At 57.7% G+C, this 16,773-nt stretch overlaps 2 protein-coding genes across 2 annotated transcripts; both read left to right on the forward strand.

The window, feature by feature from the left end:
- The first annotated feature begins 14,887 nt into the window (after window positions 1–14,887).
- Window positions 14,888–15,308, forward strand: LOC121558486 (histone H4). Its single transcript, XM_041871857.2, has one exon. The coding sequence runs from the start codon at window positions 14,935–14,937 to the stop codon at window positions 15,244–15,246; it is 312 nt and encodes a 103-aa protein (XP_041727791.1). The 5' UTR covers window positions 14,888–14,934; the 3' UTR covers window positions 15,247–15,308.
- A 535-nt stretch (window positions 15,309–15,843) lies between these two features.
- Window positions 15,844–16,563, forward strand: LOC121558485 (histone H2B). The gene has a single exon (XM_041871856.2). The coding sequence runs from the start codon at window positions 15,896–15,898 to the stop codon at window positions 16,268–16,270; it is 375 nt and encodes a 124-aa protein (XP_041727790.2). The 5' UTR covers window positions 15,844–15,895; the 3' UTR covers window positions 16,271–16,563.
- Window positions 16,564–16,773: the final 210 nt, after the last annotated feature.

Below are 16,773 nucleotides of genomic sequence, written 5' to 3' on the forward strand. Positions count from 1 at the left end.
CTGGCCTGGCCTGGCCTGGCCGCCTCTGGCCTGGCCTGGTGTGCCGGCCTGGCCTGGCCTGGCCTGGCCTGGCCTGGCCTGGCCTGGCCCTGGCCTGGCCTGGCCTGCCTGGCCCGGCCTGGCCTGGCCTCGGCCTGGCCTGGCGCCGTTTTTCTGGGCTGCTGGCCTGGCCCTGGCCTGGCCCTGGCCCTGGCCTGGGCTGGCCTGGCCCTGGCCTGGCCTGGCCCTGGCCCTGGCCCTGGCCTGGCCTGGCTGGGCCCGCCTGGCCTGGCCTGGCCTGCCTGGCCTGGCCTGGCCCTGGCCCTGGCCTGGCCCTGGCCTGGCCTGGCCTGCCTGGCACTGGCCTGGCCTGGCCTCCCTGGCCTCGGCCTGCTATTCCTGGCCTGGCTGCCTGGCTGGCCTGCCTGGCCTGGCCTGGCCCTGGCCTGGCCCGGCTGCCGGCCTGGCTGGCCTGGCCCCTGGCCTGGCCTGGCCTTGGCCTGGCCCGGCCTGGCCTGGCCTGGCCTGGCCTGGCCTGGCCGGCCTGGCCTGGCCTGGCCCTGGCCTGGCCTGGCCTGGCCCTGGCCTGGCCTGGCCTGGCCTGGCCTGGCCTGGCCTGGCCTGGCCTGGCTGGCTGGCCTCCTGGCCGCGCCTGGCCGGCCTGGCCACTGGCCTGGCCCTGGGCCTGGCCTGGCCTGGCCTGGCTGGCTGGCCTGGCCTGGCCTGGCCCCGGCCTGGCCTGGCCTGGCCTGGCCTGGCCTGGCCTGGCCTGGCCCTGGCCTGGCTCTGGCCTGGCCTCGGCCTGGCCTGGCCTGGCCTGGCCCTGGGCCCTGGCCTGGCCCGCCTGGCCGGCCTGGCGGCCTGGCCCTGGCCTGGCTGCCTGCCCCTGTCTGCGTGGCCCTGGCCTGGCCGGCCCTGGCCTGGCCTGGCCTGGCCTGGCCTGGCCTGGCTGGCCTGGCCTGGCCTGGCCTGGCCTGGCTGGCCTGGCCTGGCCTGGCCTGGCCTGGCCTGGGCCTGGCCTGGCCTGGCCTGGCCTGGCCTGGCCTGGCCTGGCCTGGCCTGGCCTGGCCTGGCCTGGCCCTGGCCTGGCCTGGCCTGGCCCGGCCTGGCCTGGCCTGGCCTGGGCGGCTGGCCTGGCCCTGGCCTACGGCCTGGGCTCTGGCCTGGGCAGGCCCGGCCTGGCCTGGCCTGGCCCTGGCCACTGGGCCCTGGCCTGGCCTGGCCTGGCCTGGCCTGCGGCCTGGCCTGGCCCTGGCCTGGCCTGGCCTGGGCCTGGCCTGGCCTGGCCTGGCCTGGCTCCTGCCTGGCCTGGCCTGGCCTGGCCTGGCCTGGCCCTGGCCTGGGCCTGGCCTGGCCTCCTGGCCTGGCCCCTGGCCTGGCCTGGCCTGGCCTGGCCCTGGCCGGCCTGGCCTGGCCTGGCCCTGGCCTGGCCTGGCCCTGGCCGCCTGGCCTGGCCCTGGCCTGGCCTGGCCGGCGGCGCTGGCCTGGCCTGGCCTGGCCTGGCCTCGGCCTGGCCTGGCCTGGCTCCTGGCCGCCTGGCCCTGGCCTGGCCTGGCCCTGGCGGCCTGGGCCTGGCCTGGCTGGCCTGGGCTGCTGGCCGGCCGGCCTGGCCGGCGGCCCCCTGCTGGCCGGCCTGGCCTGGCCTGGCCTGGCCTGGCCTGGCCTGGCCTGGCCTGGCCCCGGCCTGGCCTGGCCTGGCCTGGCCTGGCCTGGCCTGGCCTGGCCCTGGCCTGGCCTGGCCCTGGCCTGGCCCTGGCCCTGGCCTGGCTGGACCTGGCCTGGCCTGGCCTGGCCCTGGCCTGGCCTGGCCTGGCCCTGGCCTGGCCCTGGCCTGGCCTGGCCTGGCACCTGGCCTGGCCTGAGCCTGGCCTGGCCCTGGCCCTGGCCCTGGCCTGGCCCTGGCCTGGCCTGGCCTGGCCTGGCCGGCCCCGGCCCCTGGGCCCTGGCCTGGCCTGGCCCTGGCCTGGCCTGGCCTGTCCTGGCCTCGGCCCTGGCCCCGGCCTGGCCGGCCTGTGGCTGGGCTGGCCTGGCCTGGGCCCTGGGTGGCCTGGCCTGGCCTGGCCTGGCCTGGCCTGGCCTGGGCCTGGCCTGGCCTGGCCGGCCTGGCCCTGGCCCTGGCCTGGCCTGGCCCTGGCCCGCCTGGCCTGGCCTGGCCTGGCCTGGCCTGGCCCTGGCCCTGGCCTGGCCCTGGCCTGGCCCTGGCCTGGCCTGGCCTGCGCCGGCCGGCCGGCCTGCTGGCCTGGCCTGGCCTGGCCCTGCCTGGCCTGGCCTGGCCCCGGCCTGGCCCTGGCTGGCCTGGCCTGGCCTGGCCCTGGCCTGGCCTGCCGGGGCCTGGCCTGGCCTGGGCCTGGCCTGGCCTGGCGCCTGCCGGCCTGGCCGCCTGGCCTGGCCTGGCCTGGCCCGCCTGGCCTGGCCTGGCCTGCTGGCCTGGCCTGGCCTGGCCTGGCCTGGCCTGGCCTCCCTTTCGCCTGGCCTGGCCTGGCCTGGCCTGGCCCTGGCCTGGCCCTGGCCTGGCCTGGCCCTGGCCCTGGCCTGGCCTGGCCTGGCCTGGCCTGGCCTCCTGGCCTGGCCTGGCCTGGCCTGGCCCTGCCCCGGCCTGGCCCTGGCCTGGCCTGGCTGGCCTGGCCTGGCCTGCGTGGCCTGGCCCTGGCCTCTGGCCTGGCCCTGGCCTGGCCTGGCCCTGGTGGCCTGGCCCTGGCCTGCCTGGCCCTGGCCTGGCCTGGCTGGCCGGGCCTGGCCTGGCCTGGCCTGGCCTGGCCTGGCTGGCCTGGCCTGCCTGGCCTGGCCTCTGGCCTGGCTGGCCTGGCCTGGCCTGGCCTGCCTGCCTGCCTGGCCTGGCCTGGCCCGGCCCTGGCTCTGGCCTGGCCGGCCGCCTCCCTGCCTGGCTGGCCTGGCCTGGCCGGCCTGGCCTCGGCCGGCCCTGCCTGGCCTGGCTGGCCTGGCCTGGCCTGGCCTGGCCTGGCCTGGCCTGGCCTGGCCTGGCCTGGCCTGGCCCTGGCCTGGCCTGGCCTGGCCTGGCCTGGCCCTGGCTGGCCTGGCCTGGCTGGCCTGGCCTTGGCCTGGCCTGGCCTGGCCCTGGCCCGACCTGGCCTGGCCCTGGCCTGGCCTGGCCATTTGGCCCTGGCCTGCCTGGCCTGGGCCTGGCCTGGCCTGGCGGCTGGCCTCCTGGCCTGGCCCCTGGCCTGGCCTGGCCTGGCCCTGCTCTGGCCTGGCCCTGGCCTGGCCTGGCCTGGCCTGGCCTGGCCTGGCCTGGCCTGGCCCTGGCCTGCCCTGGCCTGGCCTGGCCTGGCCTGGCCTGGCCTGGCCCTCTGGCCTGGCCTGCCCTGGCCGGCCTGGCCTGGCCCTGGCTGGCCTGCCGGGCCTGGCCTGGCCTGGGCCCTGGCCTGGCCGCCTGGCCTGGCCTGGCCTGGCCTGGCCTGGCCTGGCCTGGCCTGGCCTGGCCTGGGCCTGGGCCCTGGCCTGGCCTGGTGGCCTGGCCTGGCCTGGCCCTGGCCTGGCCTGGCCTGGGGGCCTGGGGCCTGGCTGGCTGGCCTGGGCCTGGCCTGGCCTGGCCTGGGCGGCCTGGCCCGGCCTGGTGGCCTGGGCCTGGCCTGGCCTGGCCTGGCCTGGCCTGGCCTGGCCGGCCTGGCCTGGCCTGGCCTGGCCTGGCCTGGGCCTGGCCTGGCCCTGGCCTGGCCTGGGCCTGGCCTGGCCTGGCCGGCCTGGCCTGGGCCCTGGCCTGGCCTGGCCTGGCCTGGCCTGGCCTGGCCTGGCCTGGCCTGGCCTGGGCCTGGCTGGCCTGGCCTGGGGCCTGGCCTGGCCTGGCCTGGCCTGGCCTGGCCTGGCCTGGCGCCTGGCCTGGCTGGCTGCCTGGCCTGGCCTGGCCCTGGCCTGGCCTGGCCTGGCCTGGCCTGGCCCTGGCCTGGCCTGGCCTGGCCCTGGCCTGGCCTGGGCCTGGCCTGGCCTGGCCTGGCCTGGCCTATTTCTTCGGCCTGAGGCCTGGCCTGGCCCTGGCCTGGCCTGGCCTGGCCTGGCCTGGCCTGCTGGCCTGGCCCGGCCGGGCCTGGCCTGTGGCCTGGCCTGTGGGCCTGGCCTGCCTGGCCTGGGCCTGGCCTGGCCTGGCCTGGCCTGGCCTGGCCGGCCTGGCCTGGCCCTGGCCTGCTGGCCTGGCCTGCCCTGGCCTGGCCTGGCCTGGCCTGGCCTGGGCCTGGCCTGGCCTGGCCTGGCCTGGCCTGGCCTGCTGGCCGGCCTGGCCTCCCGGCGCCTGGCCTGGCCTGGGCCTGGCCTGGCCGGCCTGGCCTGGCGGCCTGGCCCTGGCCTGGCTGGCCTGGCCTGGCCTGGCCTGGCCTGGCCTGGCCTGGCCTGGCCGCCTGGCTGCCTGGCTGGCCTGGCCTGGCCTGGCCTGGCCTGGGCCTGGCTGGCCGGCCTGGCCCGGCCTGGCCTGGCCCTGGCCTGGCTGGCCGGCCTGGCCTGGCCTGGCCTGGCCTGGCCTGGGCCTGGCCTGGCCCTGGCCTGGCCTGGCCTGGCCTGGCCCTGGCCTGGCCTGGCCTGGCCTGGCCTGGCCTGGCCTGGCCTGGCCTGGCCTGGCCCTGGCGGCCGCGGCGGCCTGGCCTGGCCTGGCCTGGCCGGCCCTGGGCTGGCCTGGCCTGGCTGGCCTGGGCCGGCCTGGCCTGGCCTGGCCCTGGCCTGCCTGGCCTGGCCTGGCCTGGGCCTGCCTGGCCTGGCCTGGCCCGGCCTGCGGTGCCTGGCCTGGCCTGCCTGGCCTGGCCTGGCCTGGCCTGGCCTGGGCCCTGGCCCTGGCCTGGCCTGGCCTGGCCTGGCCTGGCCTGGCCTGTGGCCCTGGCCTGGCCTGGCCTGGGGCCTGGCCCTGGCCCTGCCTGGGCCCTGGCCTGACCTGGCCCCTGGGCCTGGCCTGTGCCTGGCCTGCGCTGGCCTGCCCTGGCCTGGCCCCTGGCCCTGGCCCTGGCCTGGCCTGGCCTGGCCTGGCCCTGGCCTCCCCGGCCTGGCCTGGCCCTGGCCTGGCGCTGGCCTGGCCTGGCCCTGGCCTGGCCCTGGCCCTGGCCTGGCCTGGCCTGGCCCTGGCCTGGCCTGGCCTGGCCGGCCGGCCGGCCTGGCCTGGCCTGGCCTGCCTGGCTTCGGCCTGGGCCTGGCCTGGCCTGGCCTGGGCCTGGCTGGCCTGGCCTGGCCTGGCTGGCCTGGCCTGGGCCTGGCCTGGCCTGGCCTGGCCTGGCCTGGCCTGGCGGCCTGGCCTGGCTGGCCTGGCTGGCCTGGCCTGGCGCCCCGGCCTGGCCTGGCCTGGCCTGGCCTGCCTGGCCTGGCCCTGGCCTGCCTGGCCTGGCCTGGCCTGGCCTGGCCTGGCCTGGCCTGGCCTGGCCTGGCTGGCCGGCCTGGCCTGGCCTGGCCTGGCCTGGCCTGCGGCCTGGCCTGGCCTGGCCGGCTGGCCTGGGCCTGGCCTGGCCTGGCCTGGCCCGGCCTGGCCTGGCCTGGCCCTGGCCTGGCCTGCCTGGCCTGGCCTGGCTGGCTGGCCTGGCCTGGCCTGGCTGGCCTGGCCTGGCCCTGGGCCCTGGCCTGGCCCTGGTGGCTGCCTCTGCCTGCCCTGGCCTGGCCTGGCGGCTGGCCTGGGCCTGGCCCTGGCTGGCCTGGCCTGGCCTGGCCTCTGGCCTGGCCTGGCCGGCCTGGGCCCTGGCCTGGCCTGGCGCCTGGCCGGGGGGCCTGGCCTGGCCTGGCCTGGCCTGGCCTGGCTGGCGGCCTGCCCCGGCCCTGGGCCTGCTGGCCTGGCCTGGCTGGCTTCTGGCCTGGCCTGGCCTGCTGCCCTGGCCTGGCCCTGGCCTGGCCTGGCCTGGCCTGGCCTGGCCCTGGCCTGGCCCGGCCGTACCTCTTCTTCTTGCTTCATCCTAAACCTAACCTTAACCTTGATCATAACCTTAACCCTAAGCAAGCTTCAAACTTAACTTTAACCCTAAGTTTAACCTCTTGGTTTACCCTAACTATAATCCTAACCTTGATTGTAATTCTGATCCTTGCTCAAAAACCCTAACCTTAACCTTACCTGAAACTGGAGCAATCCCAACCCTAGCTTTAACCTTACCCTAATCCTAAACCTAATCTCAACCCGGATAATAACTTTAGTTCTAATCCTAACCCCAATCACAATCCTAATCTTAACCCCACCTCAATCCCTGAACCTTGACCCCGATACCAACCTTAATTTGAACTCAAGCCTCAAATTTAACCTTAACCCTAACCCCTTGGGACTTAAAAAAGTGGATATCAGGAATCCCACAGGTCTGAAACAAAAGTATGAGAGCCTAATTTTAACCTTGACACTGACAATCTTAATTGGTATTTTACATTATAACCCTGGCTTCATAAAGATGTATTCTGAGGAGCCTGGGAATTGGAAGGTATGTATTGTTTGGGTAGTGTCTGGGTGTTTATCCTCTTGGAGGAAAAGGTTACTCTTATCTGTTCTTTTTCAGGGATAAACCATAACATCTTTCTTTGGGGTATATCTCCCAATTTCCTGTAGGACTATGATGTATCAATAGGAGAAATAGAATTAGAGAACATGTGCCCGTGTATTTGGTCCTCTTGAAGGGCAATTTTCTCTTAAACCTAACCCTAACCCTAACCCTAACCCTAACCCTAACCCTAACCCCTAACCCTAACCTACCTAACCCTAACCTGGCCTGGCCTGCCTCCTGCCTAGGCCCTCCTGAAACGCCTGGCCTGGCCTGGCCTGGCCTGCCTAGGCCTGGCCTGCCTGGCCTGGCCTGGCCTGGCCTGCCTGGCCTGGCCTGGCCTGGCCTGGCCTGGCCTGGCCTGGCCTGGCCTGGGCCTGGCCTGGCCTGGGGCCTGGCCTGCTCGGCCTGGCCTGGCCTGGCCTGGCCTGGCCTGGGCCTGGCCTGGCCTACCCTAAGCCTACCCTAACCTAAACCTAACCCTGAGCCTCCTGGCCTAACCTAAACCTAGCCCTACCCTAACTCTAACTCTAACCTAACCTAACCTTGACTCCCGATACCAACCTTAATTTGAACTCAAGCCTCAAATCTAACCTTAACCCTAACCCCTTGGGACTTAAAAAAGTGGATATTAGGAATCCCACAGGTCTGAAACAAAAGTATGAGAGCCTAATTTTAACCTTGACACTGACAATCTTAATCGGTACTTTAAATTATAACCCTGGCTTCATAAAGATGTATTCTGAGGAGCCTGGGAATTGGAAGGTATGTATTGTTTGGGTAGTGTCTGGGTGTTTATCCTCTTGGAGGAAAAGGTTACTCTTATCTGTTCTTTTTCAGGGATAAACCATAACATCTTTCTTTGGGGTATATCTCCCAATTTCCTGTAGGACTATGATGTATCAATAGGAGAAATAGAATTAGAGAACATGTGCCCGTGTATTTGGTCCTCTTGAAGGGCAATTTTCTCTTAAACCTAACCCTAACCCTAACCCTAACCCTAACCCTAACCCTAACCCTAACCTAACCCTAACCCTAACCCTAACCCTAACCCTAAACCCTAACCCTAACCCTAACCCTAACCCTAACCCTAACCCTAACCCTAACCCTAACCTCAATTTAAATGCTTTTGGGCCACAGCGAGAGAACCGTTGAGGCTAGAAACACAATTCAACCACAGGAACGCTCCTAAGGTCCTCCCGATCCGTGCAAGCCTACCCGTGACCATGTGGAATTAACCCTTAACAGTGACAACAGCGTGCATTTATTCACTCTCATTTCCCCCCATAGAAATACATTGCCTGCTGCCCTAACTTCAAATTGATGCCTATGTGGGTTTTGATTGCCATATCAAACTGTCTTCTTTGTCAACCCATCAGGCCACTATAAGGATTACCTGTGTTGAGTTTAAGCTTCCTGGAGCAACCGGAGGTGGTAAGATTGACCCTAAACATGGTTTAGATTGACCCAACCTGCAGATTGTGAAAACACTACATTCAACCCTCTGTAAAAAAGGTTAACATGAGTATATTACGGGAACATTATGATATGGTGATAGCTCTGGGTTTAGAGGAACTTCATGATTTTCACCTGGAGGCCTTTAATAAGGCAGTAGTTTGGGGAAAAGCCAGATAAGAACAAGTGGACTATATATATATATATATAGTCCACTTGTTCTTCACTAAGGAAAATACAAAATTGTTTTTATACTACCATTGGAACAAAGTGGAAACTACAAAGGAAGAACCACCAAACACTTCCAGTTCCATACCTTTAATGGTGGATGTTTTTTGGTTTTGTGTAGTCTTTAAATGAAAATGATTACATCCTAAATCCACCAGATGGCAGTGAGAGTTTACTCCTTGAGAGTTCACCTGTAAAAGTGAGTGTTTGTTAGATTGAGTGTGGTTTCTAGTTCTCTTCCCAGTCCGGTCATTAATCATTGTGTGTTTTATGTAAACCCCTTTTTTTTTTAAACCTACCCTACCCTTCCTCTTTTTCTATGCTTGTTTGAGATAGGGATCTTTATATGCTTACCTTACCTGTTTACATTGTTTTTAACCATCAGCCTTAGAGACAACAGATGCCAATATGTCTGTCCCTCTCCACAATCGCTATGGGAGTTTGGCTCGGAATATTGACTTGGGTGAGTGCACCCCAGCCCTTACCATGAACATAAGGGAGAGACAGATTATTAATAGACCTATGGCCCCTGTAGATCTGGTACTTACCAAAAAGTACTTTAAGTTACTGCAGGCTCTACACCATTCAGAGATTTTGGCCAACTCTGTTACTATGGGTTCTTGCCCCCCTGGGATGCTTAGACAGGTTGCTAAGCTATCTGCTTTTATTAAACCCTATTCACCTACTATAGACACTTTAGAGAAGGTTAAGCAGAATACTGCACAGTGGATTGAGGTTAACATGAGTATATTAAGGGAACATTATGATATGGTGATAGCTCTGGGTTTAGAGGAACTTCATGATTTTCACCTGGAGGCCGTAGGGCAGTAGTTTGGGGAAAAGCCAGATATAGGCACAAGTTTACTATAACTTCAGTGGATACATTGAGATCCATGCTACAGGCCCGTCGAGTAGCTCCATCTACTCAGACACCTTTAACATTGTGTCTTGTGGGGTTTCCACCTTTGCCTAAGATTTCCCAACCTTTGAGGCCCAAATCGATGGACATCTACGGCCTCCCAGGAGTACAACAAAACAAACCCCAGCTCCCCACAACATTACCTTCTCCACATACAGAATTGGACAGGGGTGTCCAATTGAGTTTTTATCCCTGTACCCTATGTACAAAAAACATAACCACATTTTGAAATCCACCTAGCCCCCTCCAAAGCACATCGATGGACATCTATGGCCTCCCAGGAGTACAACAAAACAAACCCCAGCTCCCCACGACATTACCTTCTCCACATACAGAATTGGACAGGGGTGCAAAAAAAGTGCCCTGTAAAACCATCTAGGAGCACGTTTCAATACCCCCTGAGTCATCTGGGATAGGTTTGTGTTGCACTTTTTTTTAAGTCACCAAAGAGCCAAACACTTAGCAGAATCCATCAGACGGAGACTAAGTTTTGAAATCCACCTAGCCCCCTCCAAAGCACATCGATGGACATCTACGGCCTCCCAGGAGTACAACAAAACAAACCCCAGCTCCCCACGACATTACCTTCTCCACATACAGAATTGGACAGGGGTGTCCGATTGAGTTTTTATCCCTGTACCCTATGTGCAAAAAACATAACCACATTTTGAAATCCACCTAGCCCCCTCCAAAGCACATCGATTGACATCTACGGCCTCCCAGGAGTACAGCAAAACAAACCCCAGCTCCCCACGACATTACCTTCTCCACATACAGAATTGGACAGGGGTGTCCAATTGAGTTTTTATCCCTGTACCTATGTGCAAAAAACATAACCACATTTTGAAATCCACCTAGCCCCCTCCAAAGCACATCGATTGACATCTACGGCCTCCCAGGAGTACAACAAAACAAACCCCAGCTCCCCACGACATTACCTTCTCCACATACAGAATTGGACAGGGGTGTCCGATGGAGTTTTTATCCCTGTACCTATTGTACCTATGTGCAAAAAACATAACCAAATTTTGAAATCCATCTAGCCCCCTCCAAAGCACATCAATGGACATCTACGGCCTCCCAGAAGTACAACAAAACAAACCCCAGTTCCCCACGACATTACCTTCTCCACATACAGAATTGGACAGGGGTGTCCAATTGAGTTTTTATCCCTGTACCTATGTGCAAAAAACATAACCACATTTTGAAATCCACCTAGCCCCCTCCAAAGCACATCGATGGACACCTATGGCCTCCCAGGAGTACAACAAAACAAACCCCAGCTCCCCACGACATTACCTTCTCCACATACAGAATTGGACAGGGGTGTCCAATTGAGTTTTTATCCCTGTACCTAACCCTAACCCTAACCCTAACCCTAACCCTAACCCTAAACCCTAACCCTAACCCTAACCCTAACCCTAACCCTAACTCCTAACCCTACCTAACCCCTAACCCCTACCCTAACCTAACCCTAAGCCTAACCCTAACCCCTACCCTAACCCTACCTAACCTCCTAAACCCTACCTGCCTACCCTAACCCTAACCCCTAACCTCCTAACCCTGAGCCTACCTACCCTAACCCTGCCTAACCCCTAACCCTACCCTAACTCCTAACTCCTAACCCCTAACCCTAACCCTAACCCTAACCCTAACCCTAACCCTAAACCCTAACCCTAACCCTAACCCTAACCCCTAACCCTAACCCTAACCCTAACCCTAACCCTAACCCCTAACCCTAACCCATCATCCACTTCCTTTGAACTATAGTAGCATAGTAAAATGCTTTACAAAGGAGGGGAAAAAGAAACGAGTGATAATATAGGCCGAATAGTAACAAGAATTGTGTTCAGATGAATAATTGACACTATTAGTTGTGTGTAATAATAGCCTTGCATGCAGTCCAGAAAAAACATTGCATGCCAACTTACTTTGAAAGTCCCATGTTGCAGTGCTGCTGAGAGACTCATGCAGAGGCCAAAACTTTACAGTGGAGCACGGAGGCCATATTGTGGTTAAATGTGGGTACTGCACATCATGGTGATTCCCTTTCGGCCAGCGTTTCCCAAACGCGGTCCTGGGGTCCCCAAGGGGTGCGCGTTTTGCGTTTTGCCCTAGCACTCCACAGCTGATTCTAATACTCCAGCTTGATGATGATGAGTTGATTATTTGAAGCAGCTGTGTAGTGCTAGGGCAAAAACTCCCAAAACGTGCCCCGAGTTTGGGAAACCCTGCTTTAGGCTAATACTAGCCTATTAGGATGACTTGGTTCGATCGCTTTAATGGCAACTGCTGAACTCTGGTTTTCACTAATTACTTGTCCCAGGTCACCATTATGAATCCAATAGCAAAACAAATGTTTCAAAATTGCTCAATAGTGAAAAAAGGGCAGGAAACGATGGGTTCTCAACAATATTTCACCAACAACCAATCACTATTCAAGCATAGACATTAGGATCATCCACAAATATTCCTAAATCATACTACAAAAGGGTTGTAACGAAATGGATTTGTCTGTTCAATGCAAGTTCAACGTCAAAGAAAAAGTGCATCACCACAACCAACGTGTCTTTAGATACACTGTAAAAAATGACTTTGTGGAATGTACTCAAGCTATTACAGTCAACAAAAGCACACGTCATATTATTGAGTAGATCTTTTAGCTTGTTTTTATGCGTAGATAAGCTTGAGTAAGTTGTTTAGATGTGGTCCAATACATAGAGTAAAGATGATAGAGGTAAAAAAGGATTATATTATGTTGATTCAACTCAAATAGACATTGTGTTATTTTACCTGAATGATTCATCCTATTATGTATTTAGACCAAGTCAGAAAAATGTTCACATTTTTACTTTGGATTCACTCAATCAGATCCCTTAAGAGAAAAGGTATCCGGACACCGGGAATCCATTTATTTAAACATCAACGGTTTGCAAAACATCTGTTATTATGAGATGAGAAATTACGGATTCGCAATCAACACTGCAGGTAAATCCTGATTGCTGCAGGTAGGCAAAACCGTAGAAATAGGAACTACAACACTAACTAGTATAGGATCTCTGTGGGCAGACCCATTACTTACGAGAGATACAATGGAGCTTCAACCCCAAGGCAAGAAAAGTATTCATTGGTTCCACTTCTTTCCCTTCTAAATGCGTTTGCCTAAGGACAGGCTGTATGCACATATCTAAATGGCATTAAAAAATCAGTATTTTTTTGCCACTCAGAACACAGACATTTACCTTAAGGGGAGTTACCCTCATTTTAGACTTCCCAAGCATACATTTTCATGACAGCGTTCCTAATCTGCAGTAGGCAAAGCAGTTGAAAATCGGTAGGTTAACACCAAACCGTGAGGTGATTATGAATTCAGAGCAGTCGGATTAAGTCATAGTCAAATACATTTGAACAAATGAACAACAATATCACACGGAAAGTGATGTGAGCATTGCATTGTGGAAAGCAATGACATTACCAGAACACGTATTGCAACGCGAGGCATGTATTTCTAGATTAAACACTGATTCAGTGTGATGAACAAGTACATGTATGATTTGGTGTGCTCTACTTGAACACGCGCTTAGAGTTTTGAAACCACTGCCTATATGATGAGCGGTCGTTGTTTGTTTTATTACCACATACTTATGGAAATTGCACCGGTTGAGAGATGATGGCTCTCTTGTGCCTACGGTGAAGGGTACTTCTGATCCAGCAGGTGGTGCTAAGATCCCTCCCTATATGACTTGAATGATGAGTTGATTTATTCCTTATAGCTCCTAATGATTTTAAGGCCAGTGTTGGCAAACATTACTTGTGCTCCAGCAGGTGGCCATGAAATCCCTCCCTATATGACTTGACTGACCAGTTAGTTGATGGACTCCTTATAGCTCCTAATGATTTTAAGGCCAGTGTTGGCAAACATTACTTCTGCTCCAGCAGGTGGCCATGAAATCCCCCCTATATGACTTGACTGACCAGGTAGTTGATGGACTCCTTATAGCTCTTAATGATCTCAAGCAGAGTGTTGGCCACATGACCTCTGGTCCAGCAGGTGGCGGTGAAAATAGTCCCTATAGGAGTTGACTCATTTCTTTGAGGTCCTAAATGAAGCATAGGGCGTCAACAGTGCATCTCGGCCTAACCCTGTTCCGGGCCCATTTCTTCACTCGAGGCTTCCGGTGTTCTTCATCTCCTCTTCAATAGTCCTTCTCCACGTCTTCCTTCCCGTCTTGCCCTGTGCGTTCCACTGAAGTGTCTGTGTTTTTATGTCGTTAGGAGTTTTGCTCACTGCGTGTCCCCCTTCCATTTCCACTTTCTGTCCCAGTTGGGTAGCTATCCATTATACTGTAGCCTACTTACTACCAATGTCACTGTAGTCAAAGGTGGTTTTCGATTATTATGTATGAGTATTATTATATATTGTTATATTATGATGTTCAAGCCTATAGGGTGTGGTAACAGGCCCTCTGTGATTTGTTGTTGTACTGTACATGTCAAGTATCTGCACTCTAGCCTAATTAGCCTAACCTGCTAGGGAAAAGTCACTTCCGGTCGTAGCTGTATCCCACCTAGTCAAAACCTTGTTAGTCCTTATCCTAAAAGACACCCTCTGTTCCTCGATATACTCCACCGAGGGCTGGCAGCCAGTAAGTACAGGTAAGAGACAATTATGGCAAAAATAAGTTGTCCTATGAAAGCTAGTCACATCTGAGATGTTAAACTGCCCTGAATGATAAAGTGGCAGTCTGTGCTCTTGGGCCCTTATGGCATCAGTGCCCCCCTCCAATTTGTCCCTTTTGAAATGAACAGTTGAGATGGGCCCTCTTTCTGTGGCCGTCCTTTGACGACACATCTGAGGCTATCCTGCGGGAATACAAATGATCAACATCATAACAATAATCCCCATTATAAGAAGCTTTATTATTGGTTTGCAAAGAAAGGTACCATACAATATTGGCACATCACTATCACCTCTGTATGGGTAGGAAATCAATCCCTTCATTGTGTGTGTGTGTGTGTGTGTGTGTGTGTGTGTGTGTGTGTGTGTGTGTGTGTGTGTGTGTGTGTGTGTGTGTGTGTGTGTGTGTGTAAAGGTACGCCACTCTCGGCCTCACCGTTTATGCATACGGTCGTCTTTATGCAACAAAATAGAAGACATTCCCAAATGTGCTTACATCATAGCGTAATGTCAGGGAGTCACACAAACAGTGTGTGCTGTTTGGCTGCAACACACATTAGGCATAAGGATGATGACAACTATTTTCTAAACGCTCCAGCTTGCAGAGGGATCACCACCCCTCCCATCCGCACCCCAGGTCCTCTTGGTCCCCTTACTGTCAGGCCGAGTGCTGTCTAGGGAAGAAAGAAGAAGAGCGATGTTATTAATGACAGTCAATACGACACGTCCTTCCATAGCTAAACAGACTGATCCTACTAGTTCAGTGTTTCCCAACTCCAGCGGTAGAGTAGCCTACCCCCAACAGGACCCATTTTTCTTGTAGGCCTGGACAGCCACAGCTGATTGAACAACCTGTCACCTAAATTACCAAGTCCTCAATGAGTAGAATCAGGTGCAACAACAACAACAACAACAACAACAACAACAACAATATGAGGAGAGGGACACAGTGTACTAGCTGATCACCCAGTTGTCACAGTTTGGCCTTGTGTTCCACATAGCCTATATCAGTATTTGAGTATGTTTCCCGCGCACGTTAGTTGCTTTCACGTCATCTTTGAAATCGCTCCTCCCTAGTCCCCTAGAACGAGCGCCCTCCCCTTTGCAACGCCTCCGAACATATAACAGAGGCGCGCTTTCTGTGCCGCCGGCCTCAATCAGGTCGACCAAACGCAGATAATAGCGCACCGGCGCTGAAGTCATTCATTCACTTGAACTCAACTAGCGAACACACCATGTCCGGAAGAGGCAAAGGCGGCAAGGGACTCGGAAAAGGAGGCGCCAAGCGTCACCGCAAAGTTCTCCGCGATAACATCCAGGGAATCACCAAACCCGCTATCCGCCGTCTGGCTCGCCGCGGCGGCGTGAAGCGTATTTCCGGTCTGATCTACGAGGAGACCCGCGGTGTCCTGAAGGTGTTCCTGGAGAACGTGATCCGTGACGCAGTCACCTACACCGAGCACGCCAAGAGGAAGACCGTTACCGCCATGGACGTGGTCTACGCTCTGAAACGTCAGGGACGCACCCTGTACGGTTTCGGCGGTTAAACCCACTCTCTTCGGAACCTCAACACCCCGACTCGAACCCAAAGGCTCTTTTAAGAGCCACCCACATCCGCTTCAAATGGGCCCATTCCATATAGTGTTATATATATATATATATATATATATAAAAAAATGGTATGCTATTTAGTAAGAAAGTATGAGCCACTTCGAGTGGACAGGGAGTATTAATTAGAGGATTCTAATGTCCCTTCCAGTTTTAGCGCACAGAGGGAGGCCTATATCTGACAGTGGCAAAGTGTAAGAACGTTATTATTTTGGGTCAAGCAATAGTGGAATTTGGACAACATAAAGCCACCACGAGTCGGTAGACGTGGCTCGAAAAGAGGGGGACAGCGCGCACACACACACACAGTCCAAAATGGGAGCCCTATGTCTGACGGTGCCAAAGTGGGCAATTCTATCACCAGCATTATTTGGCACAACAATCGTGCCATTTGGACACCTATTAAAGCCCCCCTTTTGAAACACACAATTCCCCATCGGTCACAGAGCATAGGCTATAGAGAGGAGGGAGGGAGGGAGGGAGCAGGGGAGTGTCTACGGCCGCTGACTTTGCTTAGCTTCCTCTTCATAAGACGGGTAAGCGCCCTTCACCCCCTCATTCGTTTCTGAGAAGCAACGAGACATCATCATGCCCGAGCCAGCAAAGTCAGCGCCCAAGAAGGGCTCCAAGAAAGCCGTCACCAAGACCGCAGGGAAGGGCGGCAAGAAGCGCAGAAAGTCCAGGAAGGAGAGTTACGCCATCTACGTGTACAAAGTCCTGAAGCAGGTCCACCCCGACACCGGCATCTCCTCCAAGGCCATGGGAATCATGAACTCCTTCGTGAACGACATCTTCGAGCGTATCGCCGGAGAGTCCTCTCGCCTGGCCCACTACAACAAGCGTTCTACCATCACCTCCAGGGAGATCCAGACCGCAGTGCGCCTGCTGCTCCCCGGTGAACTTGCCAAACACGCCGTGTCCGAGGGCACCAAGGCCGTAACCAAGTACACCAGTTCCAAGTAAACAGCGCATTTGGACTGCTCTACTAACCCAAAGGCTCTTTTAAGAGCCACCCACTCTGTCAGTAAAAAAAGCAATTCCATCGCCACCGAATGAATGCGTAGGTAGGCTGCGTTACATTGTACGACCGCGGTTACATTGTATCATTGTTTAATGGGCGGCGCGCGCCGGCTCGGAGAGCGGCTACATTGTATCATTTCCCCTGCCCGTTCCAGCGTAGGGGTTTAGCGCGCCTTTTTTGGTGTCTTTGCGCGCTGAATAGTAACCCATGTTTGTCGGGCTCCATTCCAGGTGAAGGCAATGTCAAATGGTGCCATTTGACAAAGGGTGTAAATAAATGAATCAAAAGGGCAGTCTGTTGGGTTTGATTGGAAAGAAATGCCTTTTGTCGTCTAATGAGCGGATAGTCATTTTGAGTTGACTTCCTGAATCGGTAGGACACGGATGGAGTGAATGGATGCTCCATCATTGGACTATACCCTAACGATGAGAATGATAATGGCAAG

This window comes from Coregonus clupeaformis, unplaced genomic scaffold (assembly GCF_020615455.1).
Source record: "Coregonus clupeaformis isolate EN_2021a unplaced genomic scaffold, ASM2061545v1 scaf0376, whole genome shotgun sequence".
NCBI lineage: Eukaryota > Metazoa > Chordata > Actinopteri > Salmoniformes > Salmonidae > Coregonus > Coregonus clupeaformis.